Raw genomic sequence first — 24,256 nt, forward strand, 5'->3', positions numbered from 1 at the left:
TTATACTTCTTCTTTGATGTAGACATGCACTTCTGTACAATTATGAGGTAAATTATCCCCTCTGTTGTGCAGCATTGTAACAAAATGGTAAACTGTTGTGTCCCTTAGCCGCCCAGATTGTCTTTGATTTCTAAAAAATCTTCCAAATTGTCTAGACTTGGAAAAAGTGTAATGTCGATATAATTGAACAACCCCTCCCACCCATACTTTCTATAAAAGGAGACCTTTGGATAGGGAGCACTTATACTTCACTTGCTGATCGAGCTGCAGTGTCCTTCCATTTGGATCCAACTTTAGCATCACTATGAGCCACTGCAAACCCCATAAAGCCCATCATGGTGGCTCCCACATGTCCCATTATGGAGGATCCCATCATGGAGGATACGGAGGTAAAGGAATTTCCAGCTCCAAACACTCTTCATTCGGTCATGGATGTGGCTATGGAAGTGTACATGGTGGCTCTAGTCTTGGAAGCCACTTTAGCAGCTATGGGGGTAACGGTGGTTCTAAGAATGATGGCCTGTTCGGCATCAATGAGAAGGAAACCATGCAGCTTCTGAATGAACGACTTTCATCTTACCTGGAGAGAGTGAACTCACTGGAGCAGGAAAATGCCCAGCTGGAGAGAAAGATCTGTGAGTGGTATGCAAACAATGCCCCCAGCTCATCCCCTGACTTCAGTCAGTACTACAGTGTTATTCAGGAGCTCCAGTGTCAGGTAAATTCAAGTTCATTTTTTGGAAATTAAATCAATGTTGCAATGACTAAAAGACGAATTTGAATTCAGTGCCTGGTATGTTTTTTAGATCGCTGCAGCCACTGTGGAGAATGCAGGGATTGTTCTGCAGATAGACAATGCCCGACTGGCTATAGATGACTTCAGAAATAAGTAAGTGTCAGGAATATTATGGAGAAATAATTGAAAGAAGGGATGAATAAGATAAGAGGAGTACATCTAAATCTTCACAAGGATGTACAAGGTAGACACGTTTAATGGTTTGTGTTTCCTGGACTGTGTAGCCTTTAATGTCATTTTCCTGCTAACTCACAAGGTATGAGACGGAGGTCAGTATGAGGAACAATGTTGAGGCGGATGCGAATGGTCTGCGCAGAGTCCTGGAAGGGCTGAACATGGAGAGGTGTGACCTGGAGATGCAAGTTCAAGGCCTCCAGGATGAACTGCAGCAAATGAGGAGTAACCATGAAGAGGTAATGTAATAGAATGGAACGCAAGAGGATGGGGTTAGATATGAAACCGTTAATATTTCTGTATTTGTGCGGGGCAAGAATAGTTTTTGCCAGCCTGATGTAAAAGAAAATGTCTCATCCTACATTTGAAGCATGTCTCTGTGATACTGTGGTTAACCCAAATGCAGGCCTGGCATTTTGAATTGGAAGAAATCAATTGTAATACATCCTCATATACAGTAATCACTCCCCAAATTATTCACTTAAAAAATACATTGACGTACAACATGAAATTGAAACTACTTCCACCTACATAATAAAGAAATATTCTTCTGTGAAGCTTGATATATAGCCCCCATAATGGGACATTGCTGCCCCTCCTGTTTCTCATCTTCATCTTGTGTCCTTGCAGGAGGTGAACTCTCTTCGCGCTCAGCTGGGCGCCAGAGTCAACGTGGAAGTGAACGCTGCTCCATCTGCGGATTTGAATGGAGCCTTGTCTGAGATCCGAGAGCAATATGAAAACATGATGGAGAGGAACATGAGGGAGGTTGAGAGCATGTTCCTTCAAAGGGTAAACGCATCGCTTTCATTCTAATATTTAAGCAGCTCACATCAATCAATGAATCCTCTGTAACACAATCAAACGCAACATTGCTTGCATATTTTATAATTTAACTTGATACCTGAAGCAGAATAAGATATGGTGACTTATCTACGTTTACCAGATGAGTACAGGTATAAGAAGCAGAGTTGGAACCAATAATTCTATGGACCTCCCAAATGTACTATTAAGATTAAATAAAAGGTGTGGTATTTGTGTGGCCACATTTCTAAGTATATAAGTGAGCTAACTCACAGTGCAACTACTGTATGTCTGATATTATTCCATACGTCTCTTTTCTATTTCTATGTTCTTGCAGAGTGAGGAACTGAATCAGCAGGTGGCGTCCGGTTCTGAGCAGCTGCAGTCAGTCCAAAGTGAGGTCACCGAGTTGAAGCGCTGTGCGCAGAGCCTGGAGATTGAGCTTCAGAGCCAGCTGAGCATGGTATGTGTTAGCACTCATATTCCTCCATTATTGTGCAGTATCACTGTTTATGTCTATGCAAAGAACACTGGATAACTACACACATTGGTTTGGAATAAGAAGCATATACAGTATTATTATGGCATACAGATATACACTGCATTATATAAAATCCCCTTTGAAGCCTACATGTACTCTCAGTGGTATACACATATTTACTGTTTAACACACAGACTCTCCTACTCTCCATGAATCATATATATTTATCATCTACTATTTCCCTTTTCTCAGCATTGCCTATACTGCTGTATTTAGTAATCAGTACGGACTGTGCTACTGAGTTAAATAAGGATTTCCCCCAATTGCACAATCTCTTATTGCCAGTATGTTCCTCTCTTGCAGAAATCAGCCCTGGAAGGCAGCTTGGCAGAGACACAGGCCGGTTATAGCTCCCAGCTCAGCCAGTTACAGGGCATGATCAACAACGTGGAAGGGCAGCTGGGCCAGATCCGATCTGATCTGGAGAACCAGAACTATGAGTACAGAGTTCTCATGGATCAGAAGACACATCTGGAGATGGAGATTGCCACATACAAACGCCTGCTGGATGGACAGGACATGCAGTATGTAACACAGTGTCCCATAGACCTTAATTATGGAGTGAATTAGATATTTGAGGACTGGGCTTATTTCACCATGAAAGTGCATGGGGTAGTGTATAGGAAAGGATATTCCAAAACCACACACACACATACACACATACACACATACACACATGGGGTTATAATGCATTCCAGTATCAGTACCTATGTAACCCAGAGAGTATTACAGTTATTACATGAGGCCATTTGGTCCACACTCGGAAAGCATGACTCACATCATGAAATACGTTTTCAAAATTACCTTGTTAGGTGCCTACTTCTTTAAACTAATATAATGAACATAAGCTTATTACTACAAAAGTATATTTAGGTTTTGCTTTGCTTTTGGTAATAAATAACCACTTGAAGGTATTAAATCACTCAGGAAAACTCATTAATATTAATAACAGTATGATTGCAATTGTTTAATTTTTTTAAGCTCATGTGCTAAAAACCAACCGTGACTATATAAACTTGTGTATTTCTATACAGCATTCCCCAGTGCCATTCCTCAGGAGGCAGCCATGGTAAGTGCAAAGAGATATTAGCTATAAATCCATCACAGAAATGTTCAAACCACTATATGAAAGCAACAACTCAAATCTGTTCTATATCAAAACTTCCAAACGGGACAAAAAGAGGGAAAAGAGAACAATGCAATAACAGTCGTATGTTAAAGTTGCCCAATGATTTATGTGAAACATATTCAGATTAGCTTTTTTGCATTCATACACAAGATAAAACCATCTATTCTGTACATAAATCTCAACTGAATAAAAAGGAGTGACAATGAAAGGAATTGAGCTACAATATAAATATAGATGTGTAAAGGTAAGAAGAAATATGGAACTGCCATGCACAAAGAACCACATTTACCAAATAATACAGCTCAATACTTTCAGATCGATCTTTTTTATTCTGCACCAGTATTACACTAGTTTTGTCCCATAGCTATTTTAATAAACAAACCTTTTATTGTCTTAGGAAGATCTCTGATTAGCATCATTTCATGCTGAGCACGTCCCTATTGTGTTAGAAAGAAGATCATTTCATTGGACTACATATGTATTAAGTGACAAAAAAACAAGGCGCACAACACACATAGTGAAGTACAATAAAAATTTAAGTTTACTTATAAAAATATATATAATCTGCGTACATCAATAGAGTAAAATATGAGCAGTTGGTAATTGGGTATACCACACCAGTACACAGCTCCAGACGGCACTCCTCACTCGATTGTAGGGTGCAGGGGATCTCTCCTCATCTGATGTCAAGCTGGTAGTTGTGGAAGCCGTCTCCCTCTCACTCAAGACGGGGCAGGTCTCAGTCTCTGCTGCCGGATAGTCCTGGAACATCGATCCTCATCAGCGTGTAGCAGCCTCCGCTCACATCCGCATCCAAGCACGTTAGTCACGTGTCGCTACTCCTCCATGGAGCGCCCGATAGTGACGTCACAGTCCGGTCGCACTCTTCTACGAACCGCCTGCAAGGGCTCACTCAGTGCGGTGTAGCGAAGGATACACGCGGCTTCTTGGGAAGATGTAATAGGCACAAAGTCTTGCGTGAAACGGGGAAACACTTGCGGAGTGTTAACACCAACAAGAGGGTAATAAAAACGAGCACTGACACCCTCCAACGTGTTTCGTAACTCGTGGTTACTTCTTCAGGGAAATGGTGTGGTATATCCAATTACCAACTGCTCATATTTTACTCTATTGATGTACGCAGATTATATATATTTTTATAAGTAAACTTAAATTTTTATTGTACTTCACTATGTGCGTTGTGCGCCTTGTTTTTTTGTCTCTTCCATAGCTCTAGGGGTGTTGGGACACCCCCAAGAAGGGCTGCAGACGCATCATATGTGACTTTTCCACATTCAAGGTTGAATTTTTCTGATTATATTATCACTGTGCACTGCATATTGCTTATTGTGTTTCACTAATTATTAGCTGCGCACCAATCACTTATATGTATTAAGTACCTGAGATTTTTTTCTTTTGGAATTATTGGCAATTCTCATCTTAGAGAGAACGTTTTTATTCTTGAATGATAAACCTTTTATTATTAACTATCTACAAATTGTGATTTCGACAGATTAACTATTTTGCTTCTCCATGGCAGGAAAGTCTCTGAACCCTTTTTATTTGAATGGAATTCAGGGGCTTCTGTGCCATTGTTAAGAGACTTCACCCATATTGGATGGGGTCTTCGGGCCTTATTCAGTGTCTGAAGAATGTACAATGCATTAATTTGGGAATGCAAGAGAAAAGGGGGAGCACAGGTTTGAGAAATGATGGGAGAAGTAGATTCAATATGGGTCAAATATTCTTGAGCTAATCTGAGTGGGGATAATGGTGTGTCGAATATAATAAACACTTACACAGTGTAAGTGTTTATTATATTATATTCTACACACCATTATCCCCACTCATATTAGCTCAGGAATATTTGACCCAATGATATTGAATCTACTTCTCCCATCATTTCTCAAACCTGTGCTCCCCCTTTTCTCTTGCATTTCTGTATTTACAAGGATCCTGGATAGGTCCTACTGGGGTTTTAGAGTCACAGGAAGAGACCTGGAAGCAGATGAGAACCTTATATACCACATAAGGTTGTTATGTTCTGAAAAATATATTTTTGTTATTATTATTATTATTTATACATTTCGTCTAGAGGGAGCGCCCGGGTTCTTTCCCATTGCATTACTTTGGGAAGGTTAGGTCTCTGGAGGAGTAATTGTGATTAGGAAACTTTTTGCTCTTAAAAATTCTGCAAACTGGTTTCACAGAAATGGATTTTGGTAAAAAAAAAAAACATGAAAAAATGTTCTGCTACAATGAGCAGATACTATATTTCCCACATGCTAACACAAAGTACATTGTGATTTGAATGCAGTATGTCTTTCCTTTCCAGGATCTCACCACAGCAATTCAGGTCACCAATCCACAGAACATGGCCAGAAAGCCAGCTGTTAGACAAATCTGATACTTCTGGGGGAGAAATCAAGGCGTAAAACTACAGAGAAGAAACGGCGAACGGAGAACGGAATTCTTTGCCGAACTCTCCAGAAGTTAATGATTCATTAGTGTCTGTGTTGGAGAAGTCCAAGCTAACCTGTCTTTCTGATCCTTAGCATATGTTCTGTAGGAAAGTAGACCTGTAGGTGATACGGGGCACAGAGAATGGTTTTGATTTTTGAGCTCAAGTGTATCTCACCTTTTGGTCTGCAGTTACCCAGCTTGTAATTATGTCCCTCGTACTTTTTAAGGATTGCATTTAAATCTTACCGCATTGTGACTTCTTACAAAAAATATGCTTAATATGAGTAGGGCCACTAGGATAAAGCCACAGAGAGAACGAGGTGAATAGTGACAATGGTACCCACTGGGGGATATATTCTTCCAAAATAAAAACTAATAATGGTTATTGTTAATTATAACAGAAGCCTTAATATATCACGTACTACTGATACATGCCACTGCTATTGGTTACAATGCAGATGGGCTGTGCCCACAAGCTATCCCCTTTCCTATTTTGTGACGTGGTACATACAGTATTTCACCTCGCATGTAATGCATCTTTTTACTCATTCCTTCAATAAAACATTTGTTTGTCTCATTGCAAAATACTATACTGTCTAATGTGTTTCCTAGTGTTATGCTAACATGACAGGTCCCTGGTTATAACACAGGAACGTATTATCCTTCTGTACAACACGTTACCACAGGGTTTCTGGTGCACACTTCATGCTGTTTACCCAGTGAAGAGCTGAAAATTAACACTACTATAAACTGGTTGCTACTATACACTAATTCCTATAAAAAAACCTTCCCAATATCACAACCCACACAATATCTAAAACAATTAGAGTAATGTCATTTTTTTAAACCACATTTTATTGAGCGTTTCCCTTTTGTATATGTAGCGCAGTTTCCCCCACCCCCTGGGAGATATGGCGGCTACTGTGTGTGTGGTGCGTCACCTGTGGCTCACAGGAGGTATGAGCCTCCGCTGCTGGGAGCCTGGGGTGTTCCTGATCCGTCTGATGTCAGCGCCTCCACCTGCGCAGGATCCTAACAGTGTTGGATAACCCCGCCATAGAACAATGTACACACCAGGATATGGTATAACGATATTTACTAAGCACAAATTGATAATAAACACATACTACACAACCACACAGTATAATACGTATACCAATAGTCCCACACAGCTTTCCCACAGTACTTGGGTACAGGGGCACTAATGTACTAGTGTCCGGCCTAAATAGGCACTCCTACCCCGTGTGTGCGACAGCACTGCCCACAACTAAGGTGTGTAGAGCTGGTGCACTTGTTGATACCTGCCGGGTACTCCAGCACCCGGTAGCACCGACTGAAGACATTGAACCATCCGGTCCCACGCCGTTGTCATCAGCGACGAGTCCACCTCCATGTGGGGTGGTCTCCAGCAGGAGTGTCCCACCTTATAGTCTCTCTGCGCGCGGTGATCTAGTCCCAGACCACCTGATGCCAGGTTGCAGCCACGTCCTGGCTGTGTCCCTCACGCTTATGCTACAGGGGTAGTGTCCCTATCTACTAGGATGATCACTGCAGCATCCACAAGCTAAACAGGGAGTCTGGGCCTAGCTGGGGGCCTAAGGGGGTCTCTGGCCTAGTGCAGGAGTCAAAGACGCCATGCACACACACCCTACCCTCTTCTTGTCCGAGCTCTGACTGGCGTGCTCCCCAGCGCATGAAATGTATCATTCTCTGGAGCAGTGGATCCTCGCAGCCCTATTGGCTTAACTGTGGCACCTGATCCTCAGCCCCTTGTGCATTGTGGGGCTTGTAGTCCCTCTGCTGCAATGGCCGCAGCTCTTGCGCTATCACTGCGCATGCGTGCATCTCTAGTGGGCGCCGCACTCTTCTGCGCATGCGCAAGCCTAACAACATTGCGACACCCTGACCGCAGCTCTCTCTCTCCCGCTCCCTGTCGGCACCTGTCCCTGCCTCCGCTACCACACACAGACACGCCGGGAGGTAAGGCGACTGAAGGGGAACCCAGGGGGGACCTGGCCAAATATGTATATATATATAAATTCTTAGTAGTACGTTTACATCATGTTTGAAGGGACACCCTTCATTGCTGATTTTACATAAATCATTAAACATAAAACATGTACTCTGTCTCTCTGATGCCATCTCTGGCTTTGTGTGTGATTATCCCAGTGGACTATGCCGAAGGATACGACAAAGAAGATTTTCAAACATATGGAAAAGGGTCGTAAGGTAAATTGTAATTCAATTGTTACAGAATTATAAACGTACAATTTATAACTCTAGGTGGAGTCATTTCGAATTTACTGGTAAAGTCATTTTACCTGGACTCCTTTTAAGATCTAAATCTTGTTTTCAATCCGAAACCTTCAAGAGGTTGCATGGCCCCTTCCATGGCATTGCTCCATAGCCTTGGGATAATCTTCTACCAAGTATTGTATTTATATTATTTATATATTAATCACCTCAGTCTAACTCTTTCCCTTAGATAAACTTACCCGGTGACTCGCAAAACCACTATCAAGACTAGCAGCACGTCTACTCTGGCACTTGGTCCGCCCTCATTCCATACACCAGCATGTAACTTTCTCTGGATTTATAGAGCTAGCAATAGCTTCATATTCATGGTAACCCAGGTTTAGTCCTCAGCCCTCTAACCTAAACTAACACCCGATCCCTAATATTCTATGCGAGTGCGTCTATCTCCCTGTACTTATGTTCAGACATCCATGGCCTGTTTCATCTGATAATACTGCTATGATAGAGTTTATAGATGGTATTACTATGATACAGGGGCCCCTGGCTTTACGGACATGCTGAAGCTTCTATGATAAGAGTGGAACATTCCTACAAGGTCATGCTTCGTTGGTACTTCACACCAGCCAAACTACATACCCTCTTCCCCGGTGCCTCTGACAAATGTTGGCGGGGCTGTGGACTTTATGGGATTATTCTACAGAACTGGGGAATTTTACTTCTTTTTTGACCATTCTGGGCCGAGGTCGTTGAGATAATTGAGAGCACATTTTCTATCACTTTGCCTAGAGACTCATGGATCACTCTATTAAACCGGGATTACATCTCAGGGCATAGTCTCAGAAAATCACTAACATTACATTTGCTAAAGGCTGCCAGATGCACAATTACTCTAATTCTTTTAGATGTTGTATGGGTTGTGATATTGGGTTGTTTTTCATAGGAATTAGTGTATAGTTGCAATTAGTTTATAGTAACACTAAGAAACACATTAGACCGTATAGTATTTTGCAATGAGACAAACACAAGTTTTATTGAAGGAATGAGTAAAAAGATGCATTACATGCGATGGAAAATACTGTATATACCATGTCAGAAAATAGGAAAGGTGATAGCTTGTGGGCACAGCCCAACTGCATTGTAACCAATAGCAGTGGCATGTATCAGTAGTACGTGATATATTAAGACTACGGTTATAGTAAACAACACCCATTCTTGGTGTTTATTTTGGAAGAATATATCCCCCAGTGGGTAACATTGTCACTATTCACCTCGTTCTCTCTGTGGCTTTATCCTAATGGCCCTACTCATATTAAGCATATTTCCTGTATTGGTTTGCTTATATCTGTAAGGAGTCACAATGTTGTAAGATTTAAATGCAATCCTTAAAAAGCACGAGGAGCATCATTACAGGAAATGCTGAAACCTTTACAAGCTGGGAAACTGCAGACCAAAAGGTGAGATACACCTGAGCTCCAAACCCCAAACCATTCTCTGTGCCCCATATCACCTACAGGTCTACTTTCCTACAGAACATATGCTAAGGATCAGAAAGACAGGTTAGCTTGGACTTCTCAAACACAGACACTAATTAATCATTATCTTCTGAAGAGTTTGGCAAAGAATTCCGTTCTCCGTTCTCCGTTTCTTCTCTGTAGTTTTACGCCTTGATTTCTCCCCCAGAAGTAACAGATTTGTCTAACAACTGGCTTTCTGGCCATGTTCTGTGCTACGATGAACTAAATTGCTCTGGGCTTCTGGAAAAGAAAGATATACTGCATTTAAATCACAATGTACTTTCTGTTAGCATGTGTGAAATATAGTATACTACATCATTCTTGGGAGTCCTTACAAAGTGTTCCCTGTGGATCAGTCCTGGTGCAATTACCTTTGATAATTGCACAACCTAATGCTCACACACCAAAATATATGCAATTACTTTCCTCCTGCTTAAATTCTGGTGTGCCTGGGATTTTTCTATATCTTGGAGATAAATATAAAATGTGCTCATTGTAGCAGAAAACTTTTTCACATTTTTGTGACCAAAATCTATTTTTGGTAAACTAGTTTGCTGAATTTTTAATAGCTAAAAGTTTTTCAGAATCACACATTTTCACTATCAGTTTGCAGTTTCGCTAAAGTAATTGGCCAAGCATTTTCTCTTCTCCTTTCCAGTAAAACCTATTTTTCAGAATGGATGAGAGTTAGCATCATTAATTGATATGCGGGGGGAATTTTTACTCTGTTATAAAGGCACGGACTGATTTGCCGAAAAAAACACCAATTCGTAAACTTTGCACATCTGTACAGCTATGTATGTTTGGTTCATCATATGATGCAACGCAGAAATAACTCACAAAACTAGTGTAATACGGGTGCAGAATAAAAAAGAACAATCTGAAAGTAAATACATATTTAGTCCAATTAAATTATCTTCTAACACTATAGGGATGTGCTCAGCATGAAATTATGCTAATCAGAGATCTTCCTTAGACACTAAAAGGTTTGTTTATTAAAATAGCTATGGGACAAAACTAGTGTAATACTGGTGCAGAATAAAAAAGATCAATCTGAAAGTATTGAGATTTTTTATTTGGTAAATGTGGTTCTTTGTTCATGGCAGTTCCATATTTCTTCTTACCTTTACACATCTATATTTATATTGTAGCTCAATTCCTTTCCTTGTCAATCCTTTTTATTAAGTTGAGATTTATGTACAGAATTGATGTTTTATCTTGTCTATGAATGCAAAAAAGCTCATCTGAATATGTTTCACATAAATCATTGGGCAACTTTCACATACGACTGTTATTGCAATGTTCTCTTTTCCCTCTTTTTGTCCCGTTTGGAAGTATCTCATATAGAACAGTTTTGAGTTTCATATAGTGATTTGAACATTTCTGTGATGGTTTTATAGCTAATATCTCTTTGCACTTACCATGGCTGCCTCCTGAGGAATGGCACTGGGGAATGCTGTATAGAAAAACGCAAGTTTATATAGTCAAGGTTGGTTTTTAGCACATGAGCTGGAAAAATGAAGCAATTGCAATCATACTGTTATTAATATTAATGAGTTTTCCTGAGTGATTTAATACCTTCGAGTGGTGATTTATTACCAAAAGCAAAGCAAAACCTATATATCCTTTTGTAGTAATAAGCTTGTGTTAATTATATTAGTTTAAAGAAGTAGGCACCTAACAAGCTAATTTTAAAAACGTATTTCATGATTTAATACTCTCAGGATTACATAGATACTGATATTTGAATGCATTATAACCCTGAATGTGTATGTATATTATGTATGTGTGTGTGTGTGCGTGTGTGTTTGTGTGTGTTTGGAATATCCTTTCCTATACACTACCCAATGCACTTTCATGGTGAAATAAGCCCAGTCCTCAAATGTCTAATTCACTCCATAATTAAGGTCTATGGGACAATGTGTTACATACTGCATGTCCTGTCCATCCAGCAGGCGTTTGTATGTGGCAATCTCCATCTCCAGATGTGTCTTCTGGTCCATGAGAAGCCTGTACTCATAGTTCTGGTTCTCCAGATCAGATCGGATCTGGCCCAGCTGCCCTTCCACGTTGTTGATCATGCCCTGTAACTGGCTGAGCTGGGAGCTATAACCGGCCTGTGTCTCTGCCAAGCTGCCTTCCAGGGCTGATTTCTGCAAAGAGAGGAACATACTGCAATAAGAGATTGTGCAATTGGTGGAAATCCTTATTTAACACAGTAGCACAGTCCTGTACTGATTACTAAATACAGCAGTATAGGCAATGCTGGAGAAAGGGAAATAGTACATGATAAATATGTATGATTCATGGAGAGTAGGAGAGTCTGTGTGTTAAGCAGTAAATATGTGTATACCACTGAGAGTACATGTAGGCTTCAAGGGGGATTTTATATATTGCAGTGTATATCTGTATGCCATAATAATACTGTATATGCTTCTTCTTCCAAACCAATGTGTGTAGTTATCCAGTGTTCTTTGCATAGACCTAAAAAGTGATACCGCACACTAATGGAGGAATAGGAGTGCTAACACATACCATGCTCAGCTGGCTCTGAAGCTCAATCTCCAGGCTCTGCGCACAGCGCTTCAACTCGGTGACCTCACTTTGGACTGACACCAGCTGCTCAGAACCGGACGCCACTTGACGATTCAGTTCCTCACTCTGCAAGAACATAGAAATAGAAAGAGACCTTAAGGAATAATATCTGACATACAGTAGTTGCACTGTGAGTTAGGTGACATATTTATAAATGTTGTCATACAAATACCACACCTTTTATTTAATCTTAATAGTACATTTGGGAGGTCCATAGAGTTGTTAGTATCAACTCTGCTTCTTATACCTGTACTCGTGTAGTAAACATAGATAAGTCACCATATCTTATTCTGCCTCCGGTACCACGTTAGATTGTAAGACATACGATGAAAACGTTGACTTTGAAGGTTTTCGAGAAAATTCATCGTTATCTGATATGAGCTGTTGAAATATTAGAATGAAAGTGATGTGTTTACCCTTTGAAGGAACATACTCTCAACCTCCCTCATGTTCCTCTCCATCATGTTTTCATATTGCTCTCGGATCTCAGACAAGGCTCCGTTCAAATCCGCAGATGGAGCAGCGTTCACTTCCACGTTGACTCTGGCGCCCAGCTGAGCGCGGAGAGAGTTCACCTCCTGCAAGGGCACAAGATGAAGATGAGGATCAGGAGGAGAAGCAATGTCCCATTATGGGGGCTATATATCAAGCTGCACAGAAGAATATTTCTTTATTATGTTGGTGGAAGTAGCTTCATTCCATGTTGCACGTCAATGTGTTTTTTAAGTACACAATTTGGGGAGTGATTACTGTATATGAGGATGTATTAGAATTGAAAATTCAAAATGCCAGGCCTGCATTTGGGTTAACCCCAGTATCACAGAGATATGCTTCAAATGTAGGAGGAGACATTTTCTTTTACATCAGGCTGGCAAAAACTATTCTTGCCCTGCACAAATACAGAAATATTAATGGTTTCATACCTAACCCCATCCTCTTGCGTTCCATTCTATTACATTACCTCTTCATGGTTACTCCTCATTTGCTGCAGTTCATCCTGGAGGCCTTGAACTTGCATCTCCAGGTCACACCTCTCCATGTTCAGCCCTTCCAGGACTCTGCGCAGACCATTCGCATCCGCCTCAACATTGTTCCTCATACTGACCTCCGTCTCATACCTTGTGAGACAGCAAGAACAAGACATTAAGGGCTACACAGTCCAGGAAACACAAACCATTAAACGTGTGTACCTTGTACACCTTTGTGGAGATTTAGATGTACTCCTCTTATCTGATCTTCTTATTCATTCCTTCTTTCACTTATTTCTCCATAATATTCCTGACACTTACTTGTTTCTGAAGTCATCTATAGCCAGTCGGGCATTGTCTATCTGCAGAACAATCCCGGCATTCTCCACAGTGGCTGCAGCGATCTAAAAACATACCAGGCAGTGAATTCATATTCGTCTTTTAGTCAGTGCAACATTGATTTAATATCCAAAGAATGAACTTGAATGTACCTGACACTGGAGCTCCTGAATAACACTGTAGTACTGACTGAAGTCAGGGGATGAGCTGGGGGCATTGTTTGCATACCACTCACAGATCTGTCTCTCCAGCTGGGCATTTTCCTGCTCCAGTGAGTTCACTCTCTCCAGGTAAGATGAAAGTCGTTCATTCAGAAGCTGCATGGTTTCCTTCTCATTGATGCCGAACAGGCCATCATTCTTAGAACCACCGTTACCCCCAAAGCTGCTAAAGTGGCTTCCATGACTAGAGCCACCATGTACACTTCCATAGCCACATCCATGACCGAAAGAAGAGTGTTTGGAGCTTGAAATTCCTTTACCTCCGTATCCTCCATGATGGGATCCTCCATGATGGGACATGTGGGAGCCTCCATGATGGGCTTTATGGGGTTTGCAGTGGCTCATAGTGATGCTAAAGGTGGATCCAAATGGAAGGACACTGCAGCTTGATCAGCAAGTGAAGTATAAGTGCTTCCTATCCAACGGTCTCCTTTTATAGAAAGTATGGGTGGGAGGGGTTGTTGAGTTATATCAACATTACGCTTTTTCCAAGTCTAGACAATTTGGAAGATTCTTCAGAAATCAAAGACAATCTGGGCGGCTAAGGGACACAACAGTTTACCATTTTGTTACAATGATGCACAACAGAGGGGATAATTTACCCCACCCATAATGGTACAAAAGTGCATGTCTACATCAAAGACACACGCTATGAATAAACACCGGCATAAAGCACTTAATTATTTAATTCACACTAAGTTTATTAATGTGTTTGGAAGTAATGTGTTACTGGAGAACGGAGGATTCTGATGACAACGTGGGTGGGAGACGGGGGATGCATGGTACAAAGCCAAATACCACTTGGATCCGGATTTAGTCGTTTGCTTTGTGGAAACTAGTTAAACCTATTTTGGAAAATATCGACAGTTACTTTTCTTTCAATGATTTAATTTATCGTGAGTCAAAATATATTGCACTACAATGTGAAAATAATATAACATAACTCGTAAGGTGAAGAGCAAAGTGATAACTAAACATGCTTTAATTGTACTCTTCTACAGTAGCGGCAGCTTTTATTTGATGTAATGCCGGCGGCATGCCGGGATCTACTCCGGCTGCCGCCAGTCAAGACCGCGCGCCGCCGCGTTTCCCCCATGCACCCCCCCTCCACTTCGCGCGCATTTGACCCCCCCTTCCCGACCCCGAACCCGGCTCCTGCTCTGCCCCTCTGCTTCCCCGCACCCCCGCTTACCTTACTTTAATCTCCAGGGGTGTCGGGGAAGCCCGGGGAAGCCGGGGAAGCCGGGCGCGCACGTGACTGTGACGTCACAGTGCGCCGCAACGCGCCGCGTCTCCACGCTTCCCACACGCATCCGGCCACGGTCATTACTGCTGCGGCCGAGTTTATTCGAGCATTTGCCCGTTCTCGGCCGCAGCAGTAACCTGGCGCGCGCCGGAGGGTGCCGGGCGCGCGCCGAAGCAGCGGAAGAGCGCCCTCCGATCGGGGCGCTCTCCCTCCCGCTGCCGGGTCCGCCGGGTCCCCCGGAACCCCCTGCCGCCGTCCCCCACATCGCGGGACACCAGGGATCCCTCGGGGAGCCCTGGACGCGCGTGCAGGGGGCGCTGACACCCGATGACGCGTGACCGCGCGTCACGCCGAGGGAGTGGGGCTAGCAAGCCGGGGCATCCCCCGGCTTGCGGAACTAGCCCTGCTCGGATTAAACGTGTCGGTAGTGTACATCAAATAAAAGCTGCCGCTACTGTATATATATAATTATTAAGGTTAGGATACTATTGGATCTTTTCTTTTTTTCAAAGTAATTTTTTTTTTTTCGAGATTTATTTGGGTATAAAACTTAAAAAGGGAATGACAGGGGGGAGGGACCAACAACATATACTAGTAATTATACAATATATTATCCTTATCTCAGGTACCGCCATTTCCAATACATCCACATCTTAACTAGGATTCAAAAAGTTATCAGTTATATGTGTCCAGCAATAATTTGCCCTGATATAGGCGTCAGAGCGAGCTATTTAAGAAGCACTGGTCAGCTAATTCCTGCTTGGAGGGACAGCCATTAGTAAAAGCTGTCATGTATGGGAAACATATCCTCATACATTTAGACATAGATTTATTTAAAATTATTGTTAGTTTTTCTATTTCCAAAACATGTCTCACTTTGTCTGTAAATATGGGCGATGGAGGTGGAAGGGCCTTTTCCCACTGCAGCCATAATATATGAAACAGACATCAGTCCTTTCTGATGACCCCACAGGGTATACAATCTTTTGCAAGAGGTAAAGTTGCTTGTCCTTCAACGGTTTGAATTTGGAAAGATTGACGTGCCTGATTTGATTGTGCTTGAACAACTCAGTATGCGGTATGCTATATTTTTCTTGTAGTTCCTCAAAAGTTCTAAAACACAACATCTTTTATCCTCAATATATTGTTAGATATCCAGGCGTTAATTCTACCTGGGATTAGACATGGGGTGAATACTATGTTTCTCCATCATTGGGTGATTATATGCTTCCTCTGGGGTGTTCCCTTTCGAAATCCAAAGGAGTAAGTCAATAGTCTGTAGCGCGATTTCTGAAGCTAACATTTCCACCCATTTAATCATCCCCCGGGTCCTCGGCCAGAATGGCAGGTGACTCGGGTGAGCTGCTGCATAATATTTCCTTAATAAAGGAAGGACAATATTTGTTTGAGCGCAGAGAATATCTCTGGATTACTTGCCTTATAGAGCCCAGAATGGTGGGGTCTTAAGTGTACTCCTAAGTATCTAATCTGATACTCTCTTCATCTAACGTGAAAATTAAGTTTAAGCATCTTCAACATTCCTCCATAAATCCCAAGGGCCAGCGCTTCAGATTTCGAGTTATTTATTTTGTATGTTATACATGTTGATGTTGTTCCAAATTGTGTTATCCAATGTTATCCCTTTTTACTCAGGGTCGGTAGGAGACACGAGTTCAGATATACTTCCAATGTTACCTCCTTATCCTGTTTGTGATAACAACAGAGATTGTATAAAGAGGCACAGAAGTCTATAAACTCCTTCTCAATCATTTTTGCGTCGTATGATGTCTCCCTATTTCCCAATTTAATAGACTTAATAGAGGCCGCGGATTGTACTTTTCTTTACTTTGTGCCAGCAATTTATCTGCCTTATTGCTTTTCTGATAATTGTCTCGTCCATTTTAATGCTTTCTCCACTACTAATTTGAAGAGTTTTTTTTTTATATACAGGTATACTGTACCTCTTCCACTTGCCTGAGTTTGGATAAGCATTTAGAAATCTGGTGTTCTGCATGCTTTTTAGGGAAGAAATAGCAATTATTTTACTGTACATACTGTATATGTGTTACGCTTGTGCTCCATCACAAAAGCTGAGGGAAAGGGAAGGGACCCGATAGCGAGGTGGGGAATCCACAGGAGAGACGAAAGGGAGTGAGTTGCCGTGCAGCTGGGGATCGGCGCACGTAGTCACGTGACTACGCCGCGCGCAGAAGAATGCGCCACGCGTCCGGAGCCAAGCTCAGGAACACGACTAGCCCAGCTGCATGTGCGCGCATGCTCTGGCAGCAGAGCGGGGATGCGCGTGTTCTCAGGCACCAACGCGGGGAAAAGCCAACGCTTCAGCACAGGAGTCTGGAACAGGCCTCTGCGTGGAGAGTTGCAGCAGACCTTAGGAACTCAGGAACACAGGCCTTAGTGTGGAAAGTAGCAGTACTGATCTCTGCGTGGAGAGTAGCAGCAGGTCTCAGGAAACAGGAACACAGGCCTCTGCATGGAGAGTAGCTGCAGACCACAGGAAATCAGGAACACAGGCCTCTGCATGGAGAGTAGCAGCAGGCCTCAGGAGACATCGGAACGCAGGCCTCTGCATGGAGAGTAGCAGCAGGCCTCAGGATACTCAGGTACTAATAACGAGAACTAGAGAGAAGCAGGGTATCTGTGGTTGAGAAGCAGGTTATCTGTGGCTGTGGAGCAGGGTAAGGTAGAGTCCAGAGAACAAGGTCACAATGGAAATGCTTCTTGGAGGACATCCAGCCTCCTTAAAGGCATAGTGCCAGTGACAGAAGAGTGCAGCAAATACTAAGTTCAAAGTAAGGGTTCTTTAGTTGAATGCTTTGGCCAAAGTATTGTAAGCCTGCTACCACGTCAAGGTAAACCCTAATCAGCAGGTCCTACACTACCCGCACGGTAACTAACCTCAGAAGTAGAATGAGTGACTGTCCCAGTCTTCCAGGAATCCAAAGGAGGTAAGTAAAGGTCCCAAGGAGGTCCAGGCAGGAACAGCATGCGATGGTAGTACTTGCAGGAACCAGGGTAGGTAGCAAATGACTTGATAGCAATGTGAGTCAGAGTGAGGCTTACTTCCTGTCAGGAGGAAGAGGGCAGGAATTGCCAGAAAGCAAGTTGGCGACACTTTCTTCAGAAAACTTAAAGACACAGGATCTTGACTCGCAGCTAGAGGGCGGCGATCAGAAATTAAACAGGTAAGGAAGGAACACGCCGCAGGGGGCATGTTCTGCGCATCGTAACAATATGCTTCATGTTCCTTTTTTTACTCTGTCATAAAACTGTCAATTTCGCAGCTGATTTACGACAGGGGTGGTCTTATGTTGTTTCAACGGGGGAACAATAGTACATAAACCTTAGCAAGGGATCATGGATATCAGATTTCAACAGAGGTGTGTTTTGGACCAAACATGTGATTTTTCATTCTTAGTATGCCAGTGACCTCTCTGGGAGAAAACCTATGACATATGGTAATGTACTGTATAGGGATTTATATTTTATGTTTTATTTATTTTAAAATACTGCCCTGCATTTACTGTGATTGTATGTTCTTGTAATCCTTTTTTTGTAATCTAAGCACTTAAATTTATATATATTAAAACAATTAATAAGTAATGCTTTGGACTCTAAATGAACTTTTGCACGCTCTGGAGAGAGTATTTACATTTTCGGACACATTTTGCTACAACAGATTTGTGTATGTTAAGTGCATAGTTTTTTCTATAATGAACAGGGACTTGAGACCCTGGAAGATCTATTAATTAAATATTTTTGCATTTCTTGGGTGGTGGCAGCGATTAGATATGATTGCAATTGATTAAGGGGTTAATATTAACTCATTGAAGGCACCTTTGCAAAGAAGAAAGATGAGTTGGCAAGAGTAACTGTGTGTATTAACCTGGGTTGCATATCTAAGTCACGTGCTCACTTGTGTGCTCTTCGTGACAGATATATTGGGACGGATTGAGTTGAGATATTGTTCATTTGACGGACGTTTGCAAAGGTGAGAAGTGAGACAGCTTGTGAGCTGTGTATTAACCCTTGTCCTGTATGCAGGTCACGTGCTCACAGGTGTGCTGTACGTATGTGACAGTTAGCATAGCAATAAACACATTAGACAGTATAGTATTTTGCAATGAGACAAACAAATGTTTTATTGAAGGAATGAGTAAAAAGATGCATTACATGCCAGGTGAAATACTGTATGTACCACGTCACAAAATAGGAAAGGTGATAGCTTGTGGGCACAGCCCATCTGCATTGTAACCAATAGCAGTGGCATGTATCAGTAGTACGTGATATATTAAGACTATGGTTATAGTAAACAACACCCATTCTTGGTGTTTATTTTGGAAGAATATATCCCCCAGTGGGTAACATTGTCACTATTCACCTCGTTCTCTCTGTGGCTTTATCCTAATGGCCCTACTCATATTAAGCATATTTCCTGTATTGGTTTGCTTATATCTGTAAGGAGTCACAATGTTGCAAGATTTAAATGCAATCCTTAAAAAGCACGAGGAGCATCATTACAGGAAATGCTGAAACCTTTACAAGCTGGGAAACTGCAGACCAAAAGGTGAGATACACCTGAGCTCAAAACCCAAACCATTCTCTGTGCCCCGTATCACCTACAGGTCTACTTTCCTACAGAACATATGCTAAGGATCAGAAAGACAGGTTAGCTTGGACTTCTCAAACACAGACACTAATGAATCAATAACTTCTGGAGATTTCGGCGAAGAATTCCGTTCTCCATTGTCGTTTCTTCTCTGTAGTTTTACACCTTGATTTATCCCCCAGAAGTATGGTGAGATCCTGGAAAGGAAAGACATACTGCATTCAAATCACAATGTACTTTGTGCTAGCATGTGGGAAATATAGTATACTGCATCATTCTTGGGAGTCCTTACAAAGTGTTCCCTGTGGATCAGTCCTGGTGCAATTACCTTTGATAATTGTACAACCTAGATATTCACGCACTGAAATAAATGCAATTACTCTCATCCTGCAGCTGCAAAATCTCCTCTGACGCTGTATATGGTCAGCTTCGCCTCCTGGATCGGACGGCTCTGACTTTGCGTTTGTGCGCATACGCGAACTTCACTTCGCGGTGCTGTCAGTCTGAACAATGGGAGACGCGATCCTGCCCTGCTAGGAGTAAGGTCATTGGGCCATGCTGCCTTAAGGAACGTAGGCGCCGCTCCTCTTTCAGTGCTGGACTGACTGCACTACGAGGTACTTGCGGCTACAGGTCTACACGCTTTAGGACACTCCCATGGCTCCCTGCACTTGCTGGACTCAAAGTATGTGTTTTTTCCTGACAGAGGGGCCAGTGATGTTGTTTATTCCCTTTTGTGTTTCAATGGCTTTGATTATGTATCTCTCCTATAGGTTTGCATCCGTGGGTCATTAACCCTTTAGAGCCCTCCTTTGCCAGCTATTTCCCCTGCTACACACATAGCTTCAACATAGTTGTTTATTACCATCTAGATTTAGTCTTTTGTCTCACAGCCCAACCACATTCAGCACAGATATTCAGTGATAGTCTGTTACTGTGCATCTCAGGGATTCAGTCACAGGGTTGAGGGAAGTACCAGGTAACTACGGTCTTCCTGGGAACGAGAATGAAGAAGGGGTTTCCATACCCCGAAACGTTGCCCCACCTGCCCTGGACTTTTAACCCCCCCCCGTGTTTCCTCTCCCTCCCCCCCCATGTCTCTCCCCCCCTTCCCTGTCTTTTTCCCTTCCCTAGTACATAGTGCTCTTTTCGGTCCTTGGTTAACCATTGTGTGCATCATACGTGTATCATTAACATTTTCCTTTGGCTGATCCATTTACTCTTTTCTTCTCTATTCGTGTGCTGGGAACATTTTAGTGTCATTTAGATTATTTGGGAGGAAACAGGGTCCTCTCGGTTCCCTTTTGCACCACCAGCTTTTCCCTTTATACATACTTTGTGTGCAGTCTAATAAATGTTTCTTATATTTATATTTTAGCTCAATTCCTTTCATTGGCACTCCTTTTTATTCAGTTGAGAATTATTTTGCAGAATAGATGTTTTGATCTTGTCTATGAATTAAAAAAAACTCATCTGAATATGTTTCACATAAATCATTGGGCAACTTTAACATACGACTGTTATTGCAATGTTCTCTTTTCCCTCTTTTTGTCCCGTTTGGAAGTATCTCATATAGAACAGTTTTGAGTTTCATGTAGTGGTTTGAACATTTCTGTGATGGTTTTATAGCTAATATCTCTTTGCACTTACCATGGCTGCCTCCTGAGGAATGGCACTGGGGAATGCTGTATAGAAAAACACAAGGTTATATAGTCACGGTTGGTTTTAAGCACATGAGCTTGAAAAATTAAGCAATTGCAATCATACTGTTATTAATATTAATGAGTTTTCCTGAGTGATTTAATACCATTGAGTGGTTATTTATTAACAAAACACATTATATATATATATATATATATATATATATATATATATATATATATATATATATATATATACTTACCCATGCACTTTCATGGTGAAATAAGCACAGTCCTCAAATGTCTAATTCATTCCATAATTAAGGTCTATGGGACACTGTGTTACATACTGCATGTCCTGTCCATCCAGCAGGCGTTTATATGTGGCAATCTCCATCTCCAGATGTGTCTTCTGGTCCATGAGAACTCTGTACTCATAGTTCTGGTTCTCCAGATCAGATCGGATCTGGCCCAGCTGCCCTTCCACGTTGTTGATCATGCCCTGTAACTGGCTGAGCTGGGAGCTATAACCGGCCTGTGTCTCTGCCAAGCTGCCTTCCAGGGCTGATTTCTGCAAGAGAGGAACATACTGGCAATAAGAGATTGTGCAATTGGTGGAAATCCTTATTTAACACAGTAGCACAGTCCCGTACTGATTACTAAATACAGCAGTATAGGCAATGTTGGAGAAAGGGAAATAGTAGATGATAAATATATATGATTCATGGAGAGTAGCAGAGTCTGTGTGTTAAGCAGTAAATATGTGTATACCACTGAGAGTACATGTAGGCTTCAAGGGGATTTTATATAATGCAGTGTATATCTGTATGCCATAATAATACTGTATATGCTTCTTATTCCAAACCAATGTGTGTAGTTATCCAGTGTTCTTTGCATAGACCAAAACAGTGATACCGCACAATAATGGAGGAATATGAGTGCTAACACATACCATGCTCAGCTGGCTCTGAAGCTCAATCTCCAGGCTCTGCGCACAGCGCTTCAACTCGGTGACCTCACTTTGCACTGACACCAGCTGCTCAGAACCGGACGCCACCTGCTGATTCAGTTCCTCACTCTGCAAGAACATACAAATAGAAAAGAGACGTATGGAATAATATCTGACATACAGTAGTTGCACTGTGAGTTAGGTGACTTATATATTTAGAAATGTGGCCACACAAATTCCACACCTTTTATTTAATCTTAATAGTAAATGTTGGGTTTCCATAGAGTTGCTGATTCCAACTCTGCTTCTTATACCTGTACTCGTGTAGTAAACATACAGTAGATAAGTCACCATATCTTATTCTGCCACAGGTACCACGTTAGATTGTAAGACATACGATGAATGATGAGTGTGACGGTTTTAGAGAACATTCATCGTTATCTGATATGAGCTGTTGAAATAGTAGAATGAAAGGGATGTGTTTACCCTTTGAAGGAACATGCTCTCAACCTCCCTCATGTTCCTCTCCATCATGTTTTCATATTGCTCTCGGATCTCAGACAAGGCTCCGTTCAAATCCGCAGATGGAGCAGCGTTCACTTCCACGTTGACTCTGGCGCCCAGCTGAGCGCGGAGAGAGTTCACCTCCTGCAAGGGCACAAGATGAAGATGAGGATCAGGAGGAGCAGCAATGTCCCATTATGGGGGCTATATATCAAGCTGCGGAGAAGAATATTTCTTTATTATGTAGCTGGAAGTAGCTTCAATTTCATGTTGCACGTCAATGTATTTTTTAAGTGAATAATTTGTGGAGTGATTACTATATATGAGGATGTATTAGAATTTGTATCTGCCAATTCAAAACGCCAGGCCTACATTTGGGCTAACCCCAGTATCCAAGAAATATGATTCAAATGTAGGATGAGACATTTTCTTTTACATCAGGCTGGCAAAAAATATTCTTGCACCGCACAAATACAGAAATATTAATGGTTTCAAACATAACCCCATCATCTTGAGTTCCATTCTATTACATTACCTCTTCATGGTTACTCCTCATTTGCTGCAGTTCATCCTGGAGGCCTTGAACTTGCATCTCCAGGTCACACCTCTCCATGTTCAGCCCTTCCAGGACTCTGCGCAGACCATTCGCATCGGCCTCAACATTGTTCCTCAAGCTGACCTCTGTCTCATACCTTGTGAGACAGCAAGAACAAGACATTAAGGGCTACACAGTCCAGGAAACACAAACCATTAAACTTTTGTACCTTGTACATCTTTGTGGAGATTTAGATGTACTCCTCTTATCTGATCTTATTCATCCCTTCTTTCACTTATTTCTCCATAATATTCCTCACACTTACTTGTTTCTGAAGTCATCTATAGCCAGTCGGGCATTGTCTATCTGCAGAACAATCCCTGCATTCTCCACAGTAGCTGCAGCGATCTAAAAAACATACCAGGCAGTGAATTCATATTCGTCTTTCAGTCAGTGCAACATTGATTTCATTTCCAAAGAATGAACTTGAATGTACCTGACACTGGAGCTCCTGAATAACACTGTAGTACTGACTGAAGTCAGGGGATGAGCTGGGGGCATTGTTTGCATACCACTCACAGATCTTTCTCTCCAGCTGGGCATTTTCCTGCTCCAGTGAGTTCACTCTCTCCAGGTAAGATGAAAGTCGTTCATTCAGAAGCTGCATGGTTTCCTTCTCATTGATGCCGAACAGGCCATCATTCTTAGAACCACCGTTACCTCCAAAGCTGCTAAAGTGGCTTCCATGACTAGAGCCACCATGTACACTTCCATAGCCACATCCATGACCGAAAGAAGAGTGTTTGGAGCTGGAAATTCCTTTACCTCCGTATCCTCCATGATGAGATCCTCCATGATGGGACATGTGGGAGCCTCCATGATGGGCTTTATGGGGTTTGCAGTGGCTCATAGTGATGCTAAAGTTGGATCCAAATGGAAGGACACTGCAGCTTGA

The 24,256-nt window shown here is 42.0% G+C and overlaps 2 protein-coding genes across 3 annotated transcripts; one reads left to right on the plus strand and one right to left on the minus strand.

Annotated features, from left to right (window-relative positions):
* Window positions 1–268: 268 nt before the first annotated feature.
* Window positions 269–6,492, plus strand: LOC142473090 (keratin, type I cytoskeletal 19-like). Its single transcript, XM_075580251.1, has 8 exons — window positions 269–718; window positions 807–889; window positions 1,053–1,209; window positions 1,601–1,762; window positions 2,112–2,237; window positions 2,619–2,839; window positions 3,350–3,384; window positions 5,780–6,492. The coding sequence occupies exons 1-8, from the start codon at window positions 305–307 to the stop codon at window positions 5,839–5,841; spliced, it is 1,260 nt and encodes a 419-aa protein (XP_075436366.1). The 5' UTR covers window positions 269–304; the 3' UTR covers window positions 5,842–6,492.
* A 2,697-nt stretch (window positions 6,493–9,189) lies between these two features.
* LOC142473084 (keratin, type I cytoskeletal 19-like) lies at window positions 9,190–24,256 on the minus strand. 2 transcript variants are annotated; one of them, XM_075580245.1, is made up of 8 exons: window positions 23,798–24,256; window positions 23,627–23,709; window positions 23,302–23,458; window positions 22,749–22,910; window positions 12,213–12,338; window positions 11,610–11,830; window positions 11,099–11,133; window positions 9,190–9,917 (listed from the first exon to the last, which is right to left on the minus strand). In XM_075580245.1, exons 1-8 carry the CDS (start codon window positions 24,209–24,211, stop codon window positions 9,859–9,861), a joined length of 1,257 nt encoding a protein of 418 aa, XP_075436360.1. In that variant the 5' UTR covers window positions 24,212–24,256; the 3' UTR covers window positions 9,190–9,858. The 2 variants fall into 2 exon arrangements, with proteins under 2 accessions (XP_075436360.1, XP_075436359.1); XM_075580244.1 differs by lacking the exons at window positions 22,749–22,910; window positions 23,302–23,458; window positions 23,627–23,709; window positions 23,798–24,256 and adding exons at window positions 12,689–12,850; window positions 13,234–13,390; window positions 13,562–13,644; window positions 13,732–14,188 and having other exon boundaries at window positions 9,194–9,917.

This window comes from Ascaphus truei, chromosome 23, assembly GCF_040206685.1.
Source record: "Ascaphus truei isolate aAscTru1 chromosome 23, aAscTru1.hap1, whole genome shotgun sequence".
In the NCBI taxonomy this organism is placed as follows: Eukaryota; Metazoa; Chordata; class Amphibia; order Anura; family Ascaphidae; genus Ascaphus; species Ascaphus truei.